Source organism: Martes martes (genome assembly GCF_963455335.1).
Source record: "Martes martes genome assembly, chromosome: 8".
Classification (NCBI taxonomy): domain Eukaryota; kingdom Metazoa; phylum Chordata; class Mammalia; order Carnivora; family Mustelidae; genus Martes; species Martes martes.
Genome location: NC_137895.1, coordinates 72,384,385 through 72,407,589, shown reverse-complemented (window position 1 = coordinate 72,407,589; position 23,205 = coordinate 72,384,385). Strand labels below are relative to the sequence as shown.

The window sequence follows — 23,205 nt, the reverse complement described above, 5'->3', positions numbered from 1 at the left end:
ACAGAGTAAAATGCGAGGACCAGGGAAATTTAAGATAAAACTGTGGAATCTGAAGGCTTTGAATACAGAAGACAGGTGCCAGGACCTGGGTCGCAGCTCAGGGTCCATTTTTCCCCACTTCTCCTGCACCTGTTCTTTGGAAGGGGACTGGTTCCAATGGGAGAGGGTACCCATTATGTCTTCGTCTGTATGTCTCTGATCTCTGCTCTCCCTCTGTTGAGTTATTTAATAATAATGAAAGGATTTCTTAATCTCATTACCCAGAGGAGAACAGAGGGCAGAAAAGCATACACTACACAAATAAACTTAGGTAATTTGTGTACCTGCAGGAAAGAGAGAAAGCTCTCCTTCTTCTATCTCGATAATCAATTTTCCTTGATATTTAGACACTCTATGTCAATAAATATCTGTATTTCCTCCTTCTCTGGACAGACATGCTGTTAAATGTCACATGTAAACTAAGGTTTGTCATAAAAATGCCTCACAAAGCAGCCTCCCAAGAACTGGCACTGGCAGGTGGAGGAGGGGCTTCCTGGGCTGTGTCCGCCTTCAAACCACCTGCAGGTCCTGCCTCCTGCTTCCAGGACCTTTGTTTCAGGTTTTACAAAGAAGGAAACAGAGACATTCAACTCCTCTTACCATCGTCATTTCTGTCAGAGCTCACCGCACTTTTATGAAATTAGATCCATGAATGACCAGCTTCTCACAATCCCCACTCTAGATTCCTTAATTAGTACAAATTTTGATTCTCCTCTTCCTGGGGTGGCTCCAAGGGAAGGGAAGAGGTAAATACAAGGGCTTCTCTGAGGACCTTCCCAGAGGGTGTTCTAGGGGAGAGGAGGTGTTGATGTGGGGGGTGTGCCTGTAACTGCAGCTGTGTATGAGGTTAGAGGGTAAAACACAGGAGGGGTTTCCTTGAGGCTGCTGTTGCTCTTTCTCTCTGAACCTCTTCTGACTGTCGAGATGGATAGGGCGCCACAGCAGTCCAGCATCTTAGCCATGAACTTCCTAGAAAGAAACTCATTAGGGTTTCCTTGAGAGGTGATGAAAAATAAATATCAGGGTTTAGAAGAAACACACTAACCATGGCCAGAGTTGGAAGGCCCCTGGTTCCTTAGTGCTGGTTGAACTCCTTCAGGGTTTGTGTAGCTGCACACACACACACACACACATCATACCTGATAAGTCTAAAAATATGCCCATGTTTGTAGACATACCAAGAGGAATATACCCCACTCCCTGATGCATATTTCTACTCAAATTTCAAACACAAATAACCATATATTTGGTGCACACACGTGACTTTCAATGAGGAGCTTTATGACTATATGTACCCAGCCTTCTCCCCTTTCCAGGCTCCTGACTATGGGGGGGAGGGGGGCCCAGGAGAGATTGTCTATGAACTGTATGTGTCACTAAGTGTGTCTCTGACCACATGCCACAAAACACATAGAAATTGTTTTCTCATTATTCACTACTGGGAATTATCCCCTGTCTTTCTATTACCTCTATGCCATCAAGTTTCAGTGATCAGCAGTCCCTCACTCAGCTGATACTCCGTGCAGAGTATAGCTCAGGGGTTACAGGTACAAAAATCTGCTCAAACGTGGTAAATATCCAAGCTTCACTACTCACTTTGCACAAATGACTAAACCTCTCTTTGCCTTAGTTTCAGTTTTTCTAAAATGAGCACAACAACACTCACCTCATTCAACTTTGTATAAAACAGGTGATTATGTAAAGTGCTTGGAGTACTCACAATTGGTATGTATATAATCATCCTCGTCACTGTAGGGTTGTGGACATAGAAGGAAGTAATGTATGAGAGAGATGTTCCTTTCCCTTAGGAGGTTTTAAAATCTCCTATGACACAAGATGAGTACATGGAGAGAGGAAGCACCTGTAAACCTAAAACCCTATTTGAGTCCTAATGTCTAATATATTTCCTAAATCCAAGAAGAGTTATGAGAACTGATAGCAGATTTCAGTGCTCTAGTAAGATTGTGTTTTTTTCCTTCTGTCATTCATCATGCACATGACTCACCACCTACATACACCACACATCCACCCATCCCCTCATTTTGGAAGTTGACTGGAGAATTCATGGGATAACAATGATTTTGAGAATTCATTTTCTACGTTTCCCTGTTTCTGGGCAGGAGTCCATCTGAGGCATTCCACACCCAAGTGAGACAGCCATGCACTCGGCCACAGAGCCTAGCCCTCCCATCTCACCCATCATCCTCTGACCTCAGAAAATTCTTCCTTAGGGTCAATCTCCAACTATTTTCCTTTTTTTTTTTTTTTTTTAATTTTTTTATCTATTTATTTGACAGAGAGAGATCACAAGTAGGCAGAGAGGCAGGCAGAGAGAGTGAGAGTGAAGCAGGCTCCCTGCCGAGCAGAGAGCCCGATGCGGGACTCGATCCCAGGACCCCGAGATCATGACCTGAGCCGAAGGCAGCGGCCCAAACCACTGAGCCACCCAGGTGCCCCAACTATTTTCCTTTTATTGGCTTCTATTTCTCACCCATTCTTATAAGGGATGAGGTACAAGATCCCTTGAAAGGCGAAGAAAATTCTCCAATGGGAGCACCTGAGTGGCTCAGTCAGTTGGGCGTCTACCTTTGGCTTGGGTCATGGTCACAAAGTCCTGGATACAAGACCCGTATCAGGCTCCAAACTTTGCAGGGCGTCTGCTTCTCCCTCTCTCTCTGACCATCCTCCCCACTTGGTCATTCTCATTCTCTATCTCTCTAAAAAAATTAAAAAAAAAAAAAAGTAAATTCTCCAATGCCCACCTTGTCCATTGTTCCACTGCCCATCAGTCCAGTTGTCTGGAATTAAAGGTCTCATATACTTTGTTATTAACCAATTGAAAATCATCAATGATCCCTTAAAAGGCATAATTTGTTCCCTATTAGGATATAGCCTCTTATGTAGACATCTTGTCTCTCCTGAGAGCGTTTGAAAGATGAGAGTTGCCTAATGTCCAGGACAGATAATTAAGAATTCCTATTTCATCCCCCAACCTCCACAGCCTCCTCAGTTAGTATCATCAGGTTATCACTCATTTGATTAAGAGACAGTACAACCCTGAGTCAGGGCATGACCAATATGATCTCCCTGGGCTCTTGCAGGCCAACATACGAAGGAGGGGAAATAGAATTGGCAGCGGTCACCACCTGCCCAATGTTTGCTTCAGAGGAGGTCTGAGGACTAGACAGACTTGAGCGAGGGCACTGTAGGCTTTTTCCCACTGTGGGCAGAGTGACTGCCATTGTGACTGCTTTGGGAGTGCTGGAGACAGGTGGGCAGTCAGACCCCACACTTCTCCCTATTCCCAAATTCAATTCCCTAACCGAGGCCCCTCTTCTTGTGTTCCCAGTACCAGTTTTCATACCTTCCATAGTGCCCATCTGAGGCCAGACACCTGTCATCCCACATCTAATTCCGGTGTTTCTCAAACCTGAATGACCACACAGATCACCTGGAAGCCTGTTAAAAATGTAGATTCCGATTCAATAGGTCTGGGTTGGGGCCCAAGAATCTGCGTTTCTACAAGCTCCCAGGTGACACCCATGCTACTAGAGCAAGGATCTAGATGATATAGCAGTTGCTACAACTGTCTCTCAGGAAGAGTCTATCTGTCCACATCTTTCTGTCTATGCTCCAGATGTCTGTGAGAATCACGTCTCATTCCTTCCTGATTCAGGAATCTCATGCCATGGCATAACACACAACATTGTATTGTACACAACAATACACAATACATTCTTTCATGACTCTTAAAGGTCCATATGACTAGAATTACTGTCCCATTTCTTTTCCATCTCACCCATCTGTCTTTGATTTACTGAATTACTCCATAGACAACATTCTCCAGGAAGTGTTTCTTGACCTATACCTCTTTCTCAGCTTCAACTCATGCCTTCCCTTCCGGAATAATGATGCCTCAATCCCGATCCAGTTATGAATCCTCCTATTTCAGCCCGTTTTCCTCCCCATGTACAGTATCAATTCTCTCTGCCCAAGAATTGCAGGTGCTTTCAGAAGGTTTTTGCTCCAGGACCTCAAAGAAGCATCTGCAGGAGTAGGTAAATGTATGGGTAATCTTGCCTCTGGCAGGCTTCCCTGAAGTCACCTACTTCCTGGTGGGAACATGAGAAATTCAGCAAGTAAGGAAGTACCTTCCCTCCCTCCCTCCCAGGCCAGACCCCATGCATTAATACAGTAGAAAAACACTGTCCCTCCTATACCAAAGCATAAAGCTGACTGCATCAAGAAGGACGCCTGTTGGGCCCAACCGGAGCCAGCCTCATCTTCAGGAATTCCCGGTATCAGGCAGAACTGCTTGGGCCTTCTATCAGTTTCACTGCTTCTAGCCCCTCCTCGCATCCCATGGAAGAGATGCAGCTGGACCAGGGGAGGTCGTGTCCTGCTTTCTCCTGCCCCAGGACTGTATTTTCCCTGTTGCTCTTTGGATGAACAACACTGTTCTTACTGCTGGATTTAGAGGAAATAAGAACCTACTCCTTGTCCTAAGAAAGACTCCACCATGAAGGAACAGACAACACAGTTACCATAACTCAGCCATAGCCACACAACGGCAATACTACAGGTGCCTGGGCACAGTTCTAGATGCGGGGTACAGACAGCTCTGGCTGGGGACACATTCTGCTTGCCAAGGAAGTCTCCCAGAAGATAGTTAAAAGGAGTAGCACATGCTGGCTGAAGGAAGGAGAATTTTCTGTACCAATGAAATGTGTTCGTCTCAATTCACTTGAACATGAATTTATTAAATGCTCATTAGGTGCCTGACCCCTGCTGGATGCTCTGGGAGTGAGAACAGGATACACTACCCAAGATCTATAATCAGGAGCAAAAAAAAAAAAAAGAAAGAAAGAAAAAACAGATAACTGTTTTTGTATGTGGTATGTGTGGTATGTGGTATGCTATTTTTTTAAATTTCAGATTTATTGATGTACAGTTGACATATAAATTTGTGAGATATTCACAGTATACACAGTGTTAATTTGATATACAAATAATTATGATTTGTCCACTGTGAAAGCATTCACAATGGATTTTTTAAAATTAACAAATAATGTATTATTAGCCACAGGGGTACAGGTCTGTGAATGACCAGGTTTACACACTTCACAGCACTCACCATAGCACATATCTTCCCCAATGTCCATAACCCAACCACCATCCCCCTACCCTCCTACCTCCGGCAACCCTCAGTTTGGTTTTTGAGATTAAGAGTCTCTTATGGTTTGTCTCCATCCGGATCCCATCTTGTTTCCTTTATTCCTTTCCTACCCCCCAACTCCCCCTGTTGCCTCTCAACTTCCTCACCTCAGGGAGATCATATGACAATTATCTTTCTCTGATTGACTCTTTCGCTAAGCATAATACCCTCTAGTTCCATCCATGTCACCGCAAATGGCAAGATTTCATTTCTTTTGATGGCTGCATAGTATTCCATTATATATATACCACTTCTTCTTTATCCATTCATCTGTTGATGGAAATCTAGGTTCTTTCCATAGTTTGGCTATTGTGGACATTGCTGCTATAAACATTCAAGTGCATGTGCCTATTCTGATCACTACATTAGTATTTTTAGGGTAAATACCCAGCAGTGTGATCACTGGGTCATAGGGTAGCTCTATTTTCACTTTTTGAGGAACCTCCATACTGTTTTCCAGAGTGACTGCCCCAGTTTGCATTCCCACCAACAGTGTAGGAGGGTTCCTCTTTCTCTGCATCCTCACCAACACCTGTCTTTTCCTGACTTGTGAATTTTAGCCATTCTGACTGGTGTGAGGTGGTATCTCACTGTGTTTTTGATTTGTATTTCCCTGATGCCCAGTGATATTGAGCATTTTTTCATGTGTCTGTTGGCCATCTGGATGTCTTCTTTGCCTTAATGTCTGTTCATGTCCTCTGCCCATTTCTTGATTGGATTATTTGTTCTTTGGGTGTTGAGTTTGCTAAGCTCTTTATAGATTTCAGATACTAGCCCTTTATCTGATCTGTCATTTGCAAATATCTTCTCCCATTCTGTCAGTTGTCTTTCGGTTTTGTTAACTGTTTCCTTTGCTGTGCAAAAGCTTTGGATCTTAATGAAGTCCCAATAGTTCATTTTTGCCCCTGCTTCCCTTGCCTTTGGCGATGTTCCTAGGAAGAAGTTGCCCTGGCTGAGGTCAAAGAGGTTGCTGCCTGTGTTCTCCTCAAGGATTTTGATGGATTCCTTTCTCACATTGAGGTCCTTCATCCATTTTGAGTCTATTTTCATGTGTGGTGTAAGGAAACGGTCCAGTTTCATTCTTCTGCATGTGGATGTGCAATTTTCCCAACACCATTTGTTGAAGAGACAGTTCTTTTTCCGTTGGATTCTCTCCTGCTTTGTCAAAGACTAGTTGACCATAGCGTTGAGGGTCTATTTCTGGGCTTTCTATTCTGTTCCATTGATCTATGTGTCTGTTTTTGTGCCAGTATCATACCATCTTGATGATGACAGCTTTGAAATAGAGCTTGAAGTCTGGAATTGTGATGCCACCAACTTTGGCTTTCTTTTTCAACATTCCTCTGGCTGTTTGAGGTCTTTTCTGGTTCCATGTAAATTTTAGGATTATTTGTTCTATTTATTTGAAAAAAATTGATGGGATTTTGATAGGGATTGTATTAAACGTGTAGATTCCCTTAGGTAGCATAGACATTTTCACAATATTTGTTCTTCCTCACAATGCAATTTTAATCTACATGTTTCATTAAATGAAGGTGAGTGTGCATAGGGTGCCTTTGTTTCCCGCACTTCAACTTTACACGTGAAGAGCCTTCATCTGGAATTCTGGTGTTCAACATGTGTTCCCTGGACCAGTGGCATCAGCATCTCCTGGGAACTCGTTAGAAATATAGGTTCTGGGCCCCACCCAGACCTCCTGTATTACAAAAACTGAGGATTGGGTCCAGCAATCTCTTTCCACAAACCCTCCAGGAGTCATGGCACCCCTGAGGTTTGAGCACCACTGAGCAGAATACTATTCCTAGCCACTCTCCACAGGGCCCTCTCTCACTGGGATTAATGAAGTGAAGACATAACACTGAGCATACCTGGTTAGCTTCTTCCAATGTTTTGTCGCTTTTCTTTTTTGTCCAGAACAAAACTGCCCACTGGACATATGCGATCCAACCTGCTCATACAGGAGAAAAACTAATTAACGAAGTCTCTCTCCTGTGGTGGTAGGCCAGGGACACTCAGCACTACTTGTGATGAGTAATTCTGTTTAATTTAATGATGACAGATTAACAGGTCAATGACGCTGCAGATCTACAGCGGACAGTTTAGTCAGCTGTCACTGTATCATGATTATCAATAGGTTCCTAACATAGGAGGGGGAAATGGGGTGTTATTTATTGGGCCTCTACAGCTCCAACAATGGGTTGTAGTGAAAAGTAGGCAGTTTACAGGTTCAGATCATTTGCAGTAAGGAGACCTAGTTGAGAGAATAACAGGGCAGAAGAACCAGAGGAAATCCTAGAAATTTTTAAGGAAATGTAACTTGAGAAAGGGATCAGTTGTGACCTCTCCTGCTACACATAAATAATCAGATCATGGAAGGAACTGAGTGGCTTACTCAAGGTCACATTGCTAATTGTGGTGGAAACAAGACCAGAACTCAGGACATGTGGCTCTCAGCTGTGGACATTCTGAACAGGTGGACCAAAGCAGACAACAGTAGAGAAACTTTAAAGTCCAAGAATGCAGATGTTACCAAGAGAAGTATCAACCCAGGGATTTTCAGCAGGGACAGTGGGCTCAAAGCCAAAGTGCTTTGTGTCCAGGGGAGAGCTCTGGCTCCAGTCACCTGTGCATGCTCTGTTGTCCCCTCACACAGCCAAGGCTCAAGCTACACAGCCCACTCACTGTGCTCTGAACACAGCTTCATTTTCCTCTGCTTCTCGTCCTAGTGCTCTCTCTGCCTGCAATCTCTCCCTGCTGCCCAGATGTGGCAAATCCCATCCCTGAAGTGAGCCAGCTCAAAAGCCATTCCTCTACAAAGTCTCCTCTGATTTCACCATCAACCCTCACCTCTGTACCAGCCACAGATGATCATCCTCCACTCTGAATTGCCAAGACATTTTATTTTTATATTAATTATGACTTTGTGTTACAACAATGCTTTACCTCTTGTATTAAAATATAAGCTCCTTAAATGTAAAAGCCAGATATCATCTGTTTTTTATCTTTTTCTAGCTTCTTTTTCTTTTTTTTTACATAAATATAATGAACACGCAGTGTTGATGTATTTCTCACAGGTGCACAATGCAATGACTCAAGAATTTCACACATTTTTCAGGGCTCATAAAGATTAATGTACTCTTAATTCCCTTTATTCAAATCACCCATTCCCCTACCCATCTCCCTTTGGCAACAACAAGTTTGTTCCCTTTATTTAGGGGTCTACGGTGTTGTGTTTTTTTGTTTATTTATTTATTTATTTATTTTGGTATTGCATTTGTCTCTCTTTTTTCTTTTTCCATTTTGATTTTTTTTTGTTTCTTTAATTCTCCATAAGACAGAAAACATGGCATTTGTTTTTCTCAGACTGACATATTTAAATTAGAATTATACTCACCCAGTTCATCCATGTTGTTACAAATGGTAAGATTCCATTCTTCTTTATGGCTGAGTAATAGTCCATTGGATGTACATATAGACCACATCCTCTTTATCCATTCTTCTACTGATGCATGCTTCTGTTCCTTCCATATCCTGCCTATTGTAAATAATGCTTCAATAAACACAGAGGTGCATATATCTTTTGAAATTCATGAAACAAAATCACTTTTATACAAAAAGAAAACCATCAATAACAAAAAAAGCAACCTACAGAATAGAAGATATTTAAAAGTAATATATCAATAAGGAGTTAATACTAAAAATACATACAGCATTTCTACAAGCCAATACCAAAAAAACAAAAACAAAAACAAAACAATTAAAAAATGGGCAGAGGACCTGAATAGATATCCTTCCAAAGAAGACATACAGATGGTCAACAGACACATGAAAAGATGCTTAGTGTTACTCATCATCAGGGAAATAAAAATGATTACTATATGTTGGCTACCTGAACACAAAAAATTTAAGTATATTAAACTCCTTTAAATAATGCAATCAGATGTCACTTCATACCTGTCATGAAGGCTAAAATCAAAAAGACAAGAAAAGCAAGTGTCACCAAAGATATGGAGAAAAAGGAATCTTCATGCACTGTTGATGGGAATGTCAGTTGGTGCAGGCCTTATGGAAAACAGTGTGGAAGATCCTCAAAAAGTTTAAAACAGCACTACCATATGATCCAGTAATTCTGCTACTGGATATTTTCTTAAGTAATCTCTACATTCAGTGTACGGCTCAAACTCACCTGCCTGAGAGCAAGAGTCATGGTCTACTGACTCTGCCAACAAGGCATCTCCTTCATTAGTGAATGTTTAACTAAAGAAGAGAAAAGCATTTTTTTAAAGATTTTATTTATTTATTTGAGAGAGAGAGAGAGAGATCACGAGTAGGCAGAGAGGCAGGCAGACAGAAAGGGGGAAGCAGGTTCCCTGCTGAGCAGAGAGCCCAACGTGGGGCTCGATCCCAGGACCCTGAGACCATGACCCGAGCCGAAGGCAGAGGATCAACACACTGAGTCACCCAGGCGCCCCAAAAAGAAAAACATTTTATCAAGGTCTTCTAATATGAATTCTGTAAGAGTCAGTAAGCAGCTGTGGACACAATTGAAGAGTAGAAAGTTAAAAAAAAAAAAAAAATGGGGGGAGCAAAGACACATCCTTCACTGTACCATAAATATGAAGCTCTATTAGTGTCCCCGCACCAATATCTCATAGGAGCCCATATTTCCATGTGCTCAGGAGTACACCCATTATTGTGTAGGGGACCAGACTGCATTCATGTGTGATGATGTCAAGCCAAATACGTACTGGTACTGCTGAGTTTAAGGTCTAAAGTTTGTGTCCATAAGGAGGGTTAAGCTACCAGGCTTTGCTGGATCCCAGAGCAGAAGTAGAAAACAAACCCGATCAGCATCCAGACACCAAATCTCATCCAGGTGCCAAATGACATTTGCATCATAAGACAAACATTCACAAAGATGCTCAGGAGTGGGAGGAGAGGCAGAGCAGGGACTTTAAAGGGAAGGGGAGAGGAGCTCTGTGGCTGTCTCCAGATGACCCCAGTGATCCCAGTGATGAGCACAAGGAGTAGCACAACCACTGTGACAGGCACTGGGTCTCTGGAAAGCAGACCTGGCCAGTGGGCCAGCACCAGGCAGAGGAGAGTCAGCAGCAGAACCAGCAGTGAGGAGCAAACATAGACAACCCGTCCAGAGAGTGGAGTGGGGGTGGGGCTTCCTGGAAAAAAGAGTCCTTGTAGAGTCAGCTTCTCTGCTGCAGGTGCAGTCTCCTCCTGCATCTGTGCTACATTTCCCTCATCCTCCTCCTGCAGCTCTTTTTCAGTTTCCTCCTTACTCCTTTCAGGCTGATACCTGACGATAAGAACACAAAAAGCTATCAAGGAATAAGATATCAGGGTCCCAACTGACCTCAGGTCCAGAAGATTAGTGAGTCCAAAGAAGAATACTATGATTGCTGTGATAATGCCAGGGATCAGAGTGGACAAGAAATAGCCATATGTGCTATAAGTGAACCTGGCAAGGACTGGGAACAGGAGAACATCATCTGCCATCGTGAATATCACCCAACGTATGGGGAACATAAGGCCCCAGTAAGTGCTGACAAAAATACCATAGAAAATGGCAAAAACTACAACATAGTAGGCAGGGACCCAGCCAATATGGAGAAATGCCTCAGGCAAGGTGCTACCAGGTTGAAGCTGGTAGTAAGGAACCATGAGTGTAAGTGCAGCAGAGACACCAAAATACACAAAAAAGCAGATGAGCAGTGAAATCACAATGCCCATGGGGATGGAACGCTTGGGATTGTGTGAGTCTTTGACTCTGGTAACAATAACGCTGAAACCTATAAATGCATAGAAACAGGTAGCTGATCCACGGAGAATCCCCTGGAAGCCAAAAGGCATGAATCCTCCAGAGCCCAGAGGGCCCAAGCGAGAGGTGCCATTGAGTCCGGCCTGTATGTAGTCCTCTTCTGTGAGCTTCCAGTTGTGCAGGTCCCCCTTAATGAAACCAGAGATGATGAAAAAGCTGAGAACCAAAAGCTTCACCAATGTAAACACTTCAAAAACTCTGAGGAAGCCACGAAAACTTACATACTGCAGTTGCATGATGAAAAACAGAAAGATGACAAAAAAGTAGCGTAGATTGTCTGCAATGACTTCGGGAACATACTGTGAGATGGTCTCTTGCTGGGTCTCAGAGATCTGGTTCCCAAAGATGATGTTTAAAGTTAAGATCCAGGCCTGCATCATAACAAATGCATCAGCAGCAAAGGAGAGGATGAGATTCCAGCCCGTGATGAAAGCCCAGAATTCACCCACAGTGACATAGCTGTAGAGATATGCCGAGCCAGAATGGGGGACCCGGGCACTAAACTCTGCATAGCACAGCCCAGCCAACAGTGATGTTAGACCTGCCACCAAAAAGCAGATCACAATGGATGGTCCTGCTTGAGTACTGGCCACCTCATTAGCCAGGAAGTACACACCAAGACCCACTGTGCGACCCACACTCAGGGCCACTAAATCCAGAGTGCTCAGTTTTATGCCAGTTTCAATCTCATCCACTTCTTTCTCCAGTGGACGTCTGCGTACCAGCTTTTGACCAAACTTGCTAAGTGCTTGACGCAGCATTCTAGCTGGAATTGAAGAAGATTCTAAGGATCAGAGAGTTGTAGCAAGCCCAGGGAGTCAAGGGTGCTGGATCTTGTTAAGTGAGGCTGAATTAAACCAAGTTGGGTGGGGACTGCCGGCATCCTTTGCTCAGGCTTCAGAGCTGCTGCTTCATACTTCATATTTCTTCTTCCTTTTTTTTTTAATTTAATTGGTTATTTTTTATCTTTATATTATTTTATTTTCTTTTTTCAGTGTTCCAAGATTCTTCTGGTATGTGCTATCCTTCCAGAATGCCTATGGAAACAATAAATAGTTACTGAACAATGGTGTTCAACCAATGAACTGAGAATCAGAGGCTGCATGTAAGTTGTTGCAGTCCAAGTATCACAGAAACTGACACCAAAAGAGACCATAGAAAAGTTCATTCTTCTTCCCCTCCAGAAAAAGTACCAAATACCTCCAAACATTCTGTTTTTGTTTTTGTTTTTTAATTTTTTTTCAGTGGGCTCCATGCCCATCATCTCCCTCACTGGATCAACATGAAAATTCCATAAGAAGATACAAACTAATACACGCTGCTGGTGGCAGTGTCACCGAGGCACCATCTGAAGCACAATCTTAGTGGAATTCAGAATGCATACACAATTGGACACTGTAGTGGTTGAATGGGTGAATGTATCTGAAACAAACATAAAACGTGGACTGGAACAGCATTTGTTAAATAACTAAAGAAAGGGCCCCTAGTGAGGAGGGGAACTGTGAATAGAGATAAGGATGAAACAGGATAATAAAACGCATTGAAAAGGGGCTAACTGAACATAATAAAAAATAAGATAAAAATTAATAAAAAGAAAGAAAAGGGGCCTGACAGGAAGCGATGGTGCAAACATGCCATGACTGAGGGAGGTACTGACTCCATTCTGTGCACTGCAGGTTCAACACAAGACTGCAGGAGACAATGATGTTAGGGCGCCTAGTACAGAACCTGGTAAATGAGAGACATTCAGTTGATTGAAATTGAAAATGGAAGTGGAATCCTGTAATTGCCAGGATATGGAGAACACAAAGAAGGAATACCTGCTAGAAAGAGGGTGAAGAACAGGAAAGATGGGGCACTCCCACTACTAGTTCCTGCTGAATCCAATTCCTCTCTCTTCTAGCCCCTTCGGCTGTCTTTGGAGGCTCTTGTAGTTGGCACTAAGGATGCTTCTGCCACATTTTTCTCTCTGGGAACCATCTGCAGCCACCTACCACTCAACAAAGACACAACAGTGGTTCTCAAGATTTGCGGATCACAGACCCCTCTGAGGTTGGTCACTTCAAAAAAAGGTCATACACTCTTCTGAAGTGCATCCATGGACACTGAGCAGGAATCCTAGAGGAGGATCATCTGCATGGCAGGGTCAGAGGCAGGTAATGCTTGATAGTTTATATTTCCTTCAACTGTGTTGTGCAGGGTGGTCCTTGTGCTCTTCCCATATTTTCTGAAGATGAGGGAAAGTGGGCCTACAGACAAAGTATCAAGCTATCGAGAAGCCACCCAAAGAACAAAACATCTGGGAATTAAATAATCATTTTTATGACTCCAACAGGTGCAGGCAGAACAAAAAATGAATAACCAACTCTACAGAAGAGAAAGGATACCCATGTTGGGAAAGCCTGAGAGAGCCTACCACAAATGCAGCTTCTAACAACATAGAGAAACATCATCTTCAAATGCCATTTCAGATATCCCCATTCTCATGCAATAATCTATGGTTATTCCAATGGTTTATATTCAGTCCAAGCTCTCTGACCCAGCTGTCAGAGCCCCACCCTAATTCTCCCCCTACCTTCAGATACATCACTTCCTTCCTGACTCAGCTCCTCACATCCTGACTTACCCTTCCTAGGATGAACCAGTGGCCAAGGTAAGTGACCTGCCCTGCCAGGGATTCCCTCCTCACTCCTTTCTGCCCAGTCTTGACCCTGCAGCCTCTCTCAGCCCCATTCTACAACCTTCCCTGCATCTAGGAAGCCTTTCCTAAGCCACCCTGACTGATCCCCATCTCCAGCCTTCCTCCCCTTCCCACTAGCCGATACTGCCTATACTGATGGCCAGCTGAAGCTAATTTTCCCTATCTGCCAGCTGGTGACCTGAGTGTGTTCCTTACATTCCTTTATAGTCTAAGAGCTTCCAGAGGGCAGGGCCAGGATCTGAATACCTCCTCCTTCTGGATTCCACACTCCCATCTCCAATCCTCCCTACACAGGACAAGGATCTGCTCATAATTGTAACAAGCAACCAAAAGAGGCATTTAGAACAGAGAAAATGAATACATAGATGTATTGAATAACTACTATAACTTGAGATTCCTTGAAGAAGTATTGTTGTCTTGTTTTGTTTTTGTTTTGTTTTGTTTTTGGAAAGAAAGAAAGGACCAAAGAGAGGTGTAAACAGGAAACTAGAACATGCACCATCATGTATTTCAGGAGTGTCCTGAGGACATTTCCTAATGAGGGACCTGGGTCTGTGAATCTCAGTTGCACAGGATACAGTCTCTCCCAAAAAATGTACTTGCTCAGGGGAGGGGTTTAAAGGAATGCAGAGAGGGGCTAGGGAATATGAAGCAGCTAGTATGGATTCCATAATGACACTGGTTCCCCCTTCCCTCCCACCTTCTCCTTGTGTTTCTCTCAGTCTCTGAGCTCCTTCCAACTCCAAAACAAAAGATCCATCCCATGTTTCCTGGAAGAACTCCTGTCATGTCCAACAATCCACTCCCTGAAGAGCAGGCTGTCTTGCTTTCCCAGCCAGCCCCACCCACTCTCCTTAGTCTTGGAGATCATTATGTCCCCTCCTCTGTCTCTAAGAATGGTACTGAGCTCACTCTGGACCTTTTCTTTTCAAAACATTTTTGCAGGGCAGTAACTGCCACTGGTTTCTGTGGTAGGGAGTTAATACTCCAGCCACTCAGGAAGTTGGCCTGTGGCCTCTACTGAATAGCTTCAAAGATAGTGTGGGTATCAATTGCTTTGAAAGAAGTGTGGTGAAGACTTGAGAGGAAGGCTAATGATGCCATTAAATAAGTGTTTTCAAGTTCTCAAAGTTTCAGAGACACGGACTCTAAATGCAACATCTCCAGAGATTATATTAATCCTCTTTATCCAAGCACAGGTCTTTCTTACTTCCAAAGTGTATAAACACTCTCATCCTCCTTAAAATTTCAAGACAAGAAGCTCCAGAGCCATCCAAACCAGTGGCTCCAAAACAAGCAAGAATGAAGTCTTTTGGATAGCTGGCGTTTCCTAGAGTTTCTGAAGTCCTAACTCAAGCAGCCCTGGATTCTGGTAAGACACAATCAGGAATACAAGGATAGAGGTTTTGCGTTCAGGGCAAGAGTTTGAAATAATCCTAAGTGTGGTGCATGTGTAACCAGCACTTCCATCATGGAAACAGTTCAGGAAAACATAGGAAATGGTACGCAGAATGAAAGCCACCATGGAAACTGGACCTGAGTCTCATATTCAAGGGAAAAATAATAGTTTACAAAATCAAGTGAGATACATAATTTTCCCATTTTCTCTTTTTGTTTGTGCCTTCTCAGGAAGAGTGTATCCGAACATAGTCTGTCATTTATTAATTCAACAAATAAACTGCTCCCTATTTAGTTAGTACTATGGATAAAGTAAGAAAAAACAAAACCTCCTCCACTCAAGTTGCTTATATTTTTGCAGTAGGAGGCAAGAAGAACAGACAAAAAAAAAAAAAAAAAAAACACCCCAATTAGTAACAGGTTTATATATTGTGTTATTAGATTGGTAATCAGTGCTACAGAGACAAGGAAAGCAAGCAAATTGTAGGATGTGCTCACAGTGGGTGCTGTGACATTAAAATGGGTGGTCCAAGACAGACTCCCTTTCACATTGTTGTGCAACTTTCACCACCAGTCATCTCCAGAACTTGTTCATCTTCTGCATCTGAAACTCTGTACCATTGAGCAGTCATTCTTCCCTCTCCACAGCCCTTTCAACCACCATTCTATTTTGAGTCCCTATGAATTTGACGAATCAAGGTAACCTCATGTAAGTGAAATCATACAATATCATCTTTTCGTAACAGGCTTGTTTCACTGGGCATAATGTCTTCAAGGTTTATCCATATTGTAGCAGATATCAAAATACCCTTCCTCTTTAAAGCAGAATATTATTCTATGTTGTGTATACCTCATATCCAGGTTATCTGTTTATCCACTGATGGTCATGCTGGTTATTTTAACTATTGGCTGTTATGAATAATGCTATTATGAATATGGTATATAAATATCTTTTTGAGGCTCTGTTTTCAATTCCTTAGGATATATACACAGAAGTGGGATTGCGGATTACATGGTAATTATATATGTAATTTTTTGAGAAGTCACGGTACTGTTTTTCAACAGTGGCTGCTCATTTTCCATTCCCACCAGCAATGCACAAGCATCCCAATTTCTTCACCTCCTCGCCAACACTCATTATCCTCCCTTTTCTTAGTAACAGCCATCCTAATGGGAGTGAAGTGGCACTTGGCTGGTTTTGAGAAATAACAAGGAGTCCTGGGGGCGAGGACACAGTGAGTGATGGGATAGCAGTAGAGGGTGAAGTCAGAGAGAAAGCAGGAACCCAGATCCTTCACAGAGGGTCTGAGAATCACTGTGAGGACTTTGCCTGTTACTCTGGGTGTGATGGAAGCCCTGGAGGAACTGAGAGTTTCACATATTGTGTATCGATTTTCATACTCATTTCATAAGATGATGACCGATTGCCTTAACTGAAGCTGCTCATAGTCTAAATCATCTCCAAGCAGGACTCCATCACTTGAAAATCAAACAAAAGTCATTTTAGTGTCATTCACTACTTTAGGTTTTTCCCACCAGTATTGTGGATAATCAAGAGCTGACATGGAGATAGACAGTCCTTTTTTCTGGAACTTGGTGAAATTAAGGACTGCAAAGACACAGATAAGTAGACGCTTAGAAAGGGGACAGAAACCATGTAAATCAGGTATTCACAAGGGCAGAATTAGATAGATGAATCTAGTCCCAAGACCCAGATACCTCAGCAAGGACAGCCAGAAATGTCTGAAATACTCAGAGCTAGAGAGAAATAGATCCTCAAAGGGAAGCCTGAAAATATGTTTCTATGAAGCAAAAAATACCTCTCATGAGCTCACCTCTCTGGGCAATGAGGGTGAAAGCTTCTACATCCAAATAAGAAGTCCAAGGAATTATATAGTTTCATGACTACAAATAATCTAGCATGAATGGCTGCCTAACCACCAAATATAAATATTAGAAAATATATGCTTATGTGTGTGGAGGGGATTGGGGGGAGATGGAGGGTAGAGGAGAGAATCATGGGGCTGTCCCTCCTGGGAAAGGAGGAGAGATAAAAATGAATGTTCATGATGGCATTTTAGATTTCCATTGGCAGTTAGGGGAGAGAAGGATAGTAAAATCTAGAAACCAAGATAACTAATTTCTCTCAGCAAGGCAACAGGCCATGGACTTCTATTTTCCTTTTGCTGTTTCTTTCCAGCTGAGGACCACATTATTCATCCTCCACTGTCAACATATCTGCAGAAGGGAGGGTGGGACAATAGTGAAAGGATTGAATGGGTGTAGAATAGGATTTCACTTTTTTCAGGAGGACAGGGAAGTTTCCTTGTAGTGTAAACTCCCAGAGAAAAGCTGTTTCTGTATTTGCTACCATTTGCCTGCACTGTCTGTAATAACTACACAGTCTAAACAGAGAAATTGGATGGCCTATCAAGTAGAAACCACACAAGTTTCTAAGTGACAAGGACTGGATTCAATCTGTTAAAATTCAGATTTCAACTAAGTATAAATGAATACGAAGGAAAATTCAGGAACTACGGAGAGTCTTTATGCAAAAGAACTCAAGAAAAAGCACCATTTCTCTTCCCCAATCTATCAACACCACCACCATTACCCCCAAATCATCACACACTCAGTTACACACAGTGCAAGATGGTGGTGGCATATACAGAATTGTCCTCTCTGGGAACTTAAAATTTAGTACTTCGTGAATACCTCCCCACCTGTCCAAATAAGTAAAAGATACATAAACTGTGAAACACAAAGGATACTCTTAAGTAAGAAAGGAACAGTCAAGGCAAGGGCATGTCAAGGTCTCACATGGCTCACTAGCTGATGAAACGTAAGAGTACTAAGGATCACATTTTCCAGGGTTGGCAAGACTAGTAAAAATCTGTGCACCGTGGGTCAGCCTGAGAAGTCTGCATGGAAGAGGCAGGAATTACTCCACCAAGACATTGTGAATAACTGTTTCCTCAGAAAACATCAGTTCAAGCAGTATCTTCAGCTTGGCCATGATCCAAAAAGTAGAACCTCTTTAAGCCTTCCTTCCATGCCCCCCACCAAAACCACAAAACAAACTCCACCGCACCTCAAGCCAGCATAGCCAGTTTGCCAACTAGATGGATCCAGTTACATATTTTCTACAGATACTAATACAGATCAAGATTCTAATATATAATATTAATAATAATGATAGTAATAATAATTCTAAGTACTGGTCTGTGCAGAAAAGGAAGAGAGAAACCATTGTAGCAATAATAAGTGCTTAACTTGCCTCTTAGAGAAAGAGAAGTAAAGGTCAGATAACTTGCCAGAAAGGTTGAAAAAAAGGTGAAGTAACCAAATTCAGCTCATGCTAAAGAAAATCAATATCTCAACTTATTTCCCAGGAGTCTTCAAGAAACAAACTCCCCAAACGGATCAATTACCAGGCATCCTCCCACCTGGGACCTACTTTGGACTACATTCTGTTTTTATGTTACTTGGAAAAATCCTTTGTCTCCCTTTCTAAAATAAAACTCCTTAGACTAGAACCTGCTTCATGTTCTCTCCACGAAGCTAGAAACCCAAATTCTCCAAGTAATACTTACTAGGTGCAACCAAGCCTTTAATGCGAAGGGATGGCAGCCCCCAAACTGTATGCCCATTAGATCAAGAGGAAACACAGCCACCTCCTCCAACTCACCTACCTACCTTACCACCCCTACGACTACACCTCTCAAATCCCATCCCAGTCTGGCAGAGGCTGAATGCCAAGTCACTAAAAACCCATCCCGATGGAGACCAACATGCTCCACACCAACTGTATGTAGACCAAATCCATCCACCCAATGTAGATCAAAATCAACGTTAGATGTAGACCCAAACATTTTCTTCTGCCCTACAAAATCATATGAAGACCCTGATGACAGCATCAGTAGGCTAGCATCATCGCACCGCTATTGAGTAAGCAATCAGATAGCCAGAGGTTCTCTAGAGGCTGTATAGACTTCATATTATCCAGTATTATTCTGGGATGTTACGAACAGGTGTCTTTTCTCAGTCCTTCTGGGATAACGTCAGTAAAGACGTAGTGAAATGCAATCTTCCTCGTTCGTGATTTGACACATTTATAGGATTAGCTTCAGTCAGAATCCAGTTCTGGAAATTCTTCACATTTCCATCACAGCAAAACAAGAGATCAGTTTGACAAATCAGAAAAGCCTGAGCTTCTGCTTCTAGAGGTCTTCAGAACCTAGATGGGCTACCAGGAAGAACCAGAATGAGATTTTCCAAACAGGAAGCAGAAAGAGCTGCGAAAGCCAGGAAGGGCCTTCAATTAAGGGATTAGAAAGTGATGGATACATGGATGTCAACAGTGAAAATCACTTTCTTTTCTGGTTCCCCCTATGATTCTCCACTCCATTTTCTCAATCCTGAATCCTGCCAACACAGAGCACCTAATAAAAGTCCTCAGGAGAAAGCAGTAGAACATAATCCATCTGCCTGCCCATCTCATTTCCCAAACTATAGTTATAATGTAGGGGAGCATTGATCCAGTCATTTTTATCCAAGAAGACTTATAAACAGCTTTGTTTTTTCCCCCTAAATCCTTCCTTTCCTTGTAAGCACAGAATCCAGAAATCCATTCAGTGGTCCCATCCATCACTATATACTGTCTCTACTTTGAGACTAGCAGTTGTGAGTGGTCAGAGCCCATGGCTCCTCCTTCCATGAATCTCCTCCCAACACACACCCTCAGTAATACACTGTACCCAAGTTGGCTTAGGAAAGGCCAACTGTCTCTCTGGATATCTTCCTCCATATCTTTAAGTGTGTCCTTCTATCCTCCTGTGAAAGGACTCAGCTATCTTTGTCTCTTCATCCTGTCTCATCAGGCTTGGCTTGGTTCTGAAACAGCCCTCGGTGGCTGCTCCACACCAGCATCTCCCTTGGAAACTTAATTGTTTTGTTTTATTGCAGAAAAGATACCAGATGATCTCAGCCATATGAAAGTTGTTTTCACCTCAAAGTCCTGAGCTCTTCTCCAAATATAGATCCATACGACTTCTCCACCAAGACCCACCTGCCTCACCCAGGCTCAGGCAACATAATCTACAACAAAGAGCTTCTGACACCACTCTTTACGGGACACTGTGAATCCCTCTTCCTAGTTCTTTCCCATCCCCACTCTGCTTTGTGATTTCTGTGATAATCAAAAAAAAAAAAAAAAAAAGGGACGAGGATAAACCAAATGAATATCATCCAAAAATCCTATTTTTCAATTTGGAATATAATTGGTGTAGAAATTGGCCTTTTACATGTTTTGCTTCAAGTAAGGTTAAAATGAATCTGCCTTCTGGAAGCACATAACACATATCAATTGATAATGGAGAAAAGCAGCCCAAGAGCTGCTAGAGGGCGAGAGAAGGACAACCTAGAAATCAACATCGGCCACATGTAATAAAAAACACAGGTGTCCTGCATGGATGTGCAGTGTTGTCTGGGCTTCTGGGGTTGGGGTGCTACCCGCAGTGTACATGGCAGTCTGGAGGCGGGAAAAGTGGAGAACCATTTAAGGTCCAAGAGCCTTCAAAATAAAAAGGACTGAAAATATGTTTGTGGTAACAGGAAACCACCTCTTGGTGACTCAGAGTTTAAAAGAGCACAAGGCAGCCACACCCCAGAGGACCTTGGTAATCTTTCTCCTACAGCCTGACTTGGTCTATAATCAATCCGCACCATAACTTTTTAAAATTAGGTAAGAAATTCAGGGAGATACTTTCCACAGGTATAAAAATAGATATTTAGAGGGAGGAGTCAAGATGGTGGAGAAGTACAGGCTGAGACGACATCAGGTAGCAGGAGATCAGCTCGACAGCTTATCTAACCATTGTGAACACCTATAAATCCAACGGGAAATCGAAGAGAAGAGCAACAATTCGAGAAACAGAAAATCGATCACTTTCTGAAAGGTAGGACCTTAGGAGAAGTGAATCCAAAGTGACAGGAAGATAGACTGCGGGGGGAGGGGCTGGCTCCCGGCAAGAGGCGGAGCAACGGAGCACAAAATCGGGACTTTTGAAAGTCTGCTCCACAGAGGGACATCGCTCCAGAGGCTAAACTGGGGGGAAGCCCAGGCGGGGTCAGCATAACCCCAGGTCCCGCGGGGTCACAGAAGGACCGGGGGTGTCTGAGTGCCGCAGAGCTTGCAGGTATTAGAGCGGGGAAGCCGGCTACAGTGACAAAGCCGAGGAGTGAGCTCTCAGCCCAGGGTTACCTTGCACCGGTCGCAGGCTGTGTGGGCTCAGAGCGCGGCTGGAGGCCACGGAGACAGAAGCGACCGGGCGCTTTTCTCCAAGTGCCAGCAATTGAGCACTTTCCTCAAGGCGCGACCGCAGGCCAGGGAGGCGGGGTGGTTGGGTGCTTTTCTCTGAAGGTGCACTGAGGAGCGGGACCCCAAGCTCTCGGCTTCTCCGGGCGGAGATTGGGAGGCTGCCATCTTTATTCCGGTCCTCCGGAACTCTACGGAAAGCGCTCAGGGAACAAAAGCTCCCAAAAGCAAACCCGAGCGGATTACTTAGCCCGGCCTCTGGCAAGGGTGGTGCAATTCCGCCTGTGGCAAAGACACTGGCCCTCCTATACCAAAGCATAAAACTGACTGCATCAAGAAGGACGCCTGTGGGGCCCAACCGGAGCCAGCCTCATCTTCAGGGATTCCCGGTATCAGGCAGAACTGCTTGGGCCTTCTATCAGTTTCACTGCTTCTAGCCCCTCCTCGCATCCCATGGAAGAGATGGAGCTGGACCAGGGGAGGTCATGTCCTGCTTTTCCTGCCCCAGGACTGTATTTTCCCTGCTGCTCTTTGGATGAACAACACTGTTCTTACTGCTGGATTTAGAGGAAATAAGAACCTACTCCTTGTCCTAAGAAAGACTCTACCACGAAGGAACAGACAACACAGTTACCATAACTCAGCCATAGCCACACAACGGCAATACTACAGGTGCCTGGGCACAGTTCTAGATGCGGGGTACAGACAGCTCTGGCTGGGGACACATTCTGCTTGCCAAGGAAGTCTCCCAGAAGATAGTTGAAAGGAGTAGCACATGCTGGCCTGAAGGAAGGAGAATTTTCTGTACCAATGAAATGCGTTAGTCTCAATTCACTTGAACACGAATTTATTAAATGCTCATTAGGTGCCTGACCCCTGCTGGATGCTCTGGGAGTGAACAGGATACACTACTTACCCAAGATCTATAATCAGGACCAAAAAAAAAAAAAAAAAAGAAGAAGAAGAAGAAAAGAAAAGAAAGAATCAGATAACTGTGGTATGCTATTTTTTTAAATTTCAGATTTATTGATGTATAGTTGACATATAAATTTGTGAAATATTTACAGTATACACAGTGTTAATTTGATATACATATAAATACATAGTTTTCCCATTTTCCCTTTTTGTTTGTGCCTTCTCTAGAAGAGTGTATTCGAACATGGTCTGTCATGTATTAATTCAACAAATAAACTGCTCCCTATTTATTTAGTACTATGGATAAAGTAAGGAAAAACAAAACCTCCTCCAATCAAGTTGCTTATATTTTTGCATAGGAAGCAAGAAAAACAAACAAACAACCCCCCCCAAGAAAACAATTAGTAACAGGCTTATATATTGTGTTATTAGATTGGTAATCAGTGCTACAGAGAAAAGGAAGGCAAGCAAATTTTAGGATGTGGGTGTTGTGGGTGGGTGTTGTGACTTTAAAATGGGTGATCCAAGATAGACTCCCCTTCACATTGTTGTGCAACTTTCACCACCAGCCATCTCCAGAACTTGTTCATCTTCTGCATCTGAAACTCTGTACCATTGAGCAGTAGCTCCCCATACTTCCCTCTCCACAGCCCCTTTCAACCACCATTCTATTTTGAGTCCCTATGAATTTGACGAATCAAGGTAACCTCACGTAAGTGAAATAATACAATATCATCTTTTCGTAACAGGCTTATTTCACTGGGCATAATATCTTCAGGGTTCATCCA

General features: G+C 43.1%; 1 protein-coding gene across 5 annotated transcripts; it reads right to left on the bottom strand.

The window, feature by feature from the left end:
- Positions 1 to 4,778: 4,778 nt before the first annotated feature.
- Positions 4,779 to 22,615, bottom strand: LOC308346925 (cationic amino acid transporter 3-like). 5 transcript variants are annotated; one of them, XR_013967212.1, is made up of 5 exons: positions 21,449 to 22,615; positions 9,441 to 12,124; positions 8,649 to 8,789; positions 7,123 to 7,202; positions 4,779 to 4,869 (listed from the first exon to the last, which is right to left on the bottom strand). XR_013967212.1 is itself a non-coding variant. In XM_080810034.1 (3 exons), the coding sequence occupies exons 2-3, from the start codon at positions 11,846 to 11,848 to the stop codon at positions 10,049 to 10,051; spliced, it is 1,707 nt and encodes a 568-aa protein (XP_080666160.1). In that variant the 5' UTR covers positions 11,849 to 12,124; positions 21,449 to 22,615; the 3' UTR covers positions 8,143 to 10,048. The 5 variants fall into 5 exon arrangements, 2 of the variants coding, with proteins under 2 accessions (XP_080666160.1, XP_080666159.1); XR_013967213.1 differs by lacking the exon at positions 4,779 to 4,869 and having other exon boundaries at positions 7,085 to 7,202; XR_013967214.1 differs by lacking the exons at positions 4,779 to 4,869; positions 7,123 to 7,202 and having other exon boundaries at positions 8,143 to 8,789.
- Positions 22,616 to 23,205: the final 590 nt, after the last annotated feature.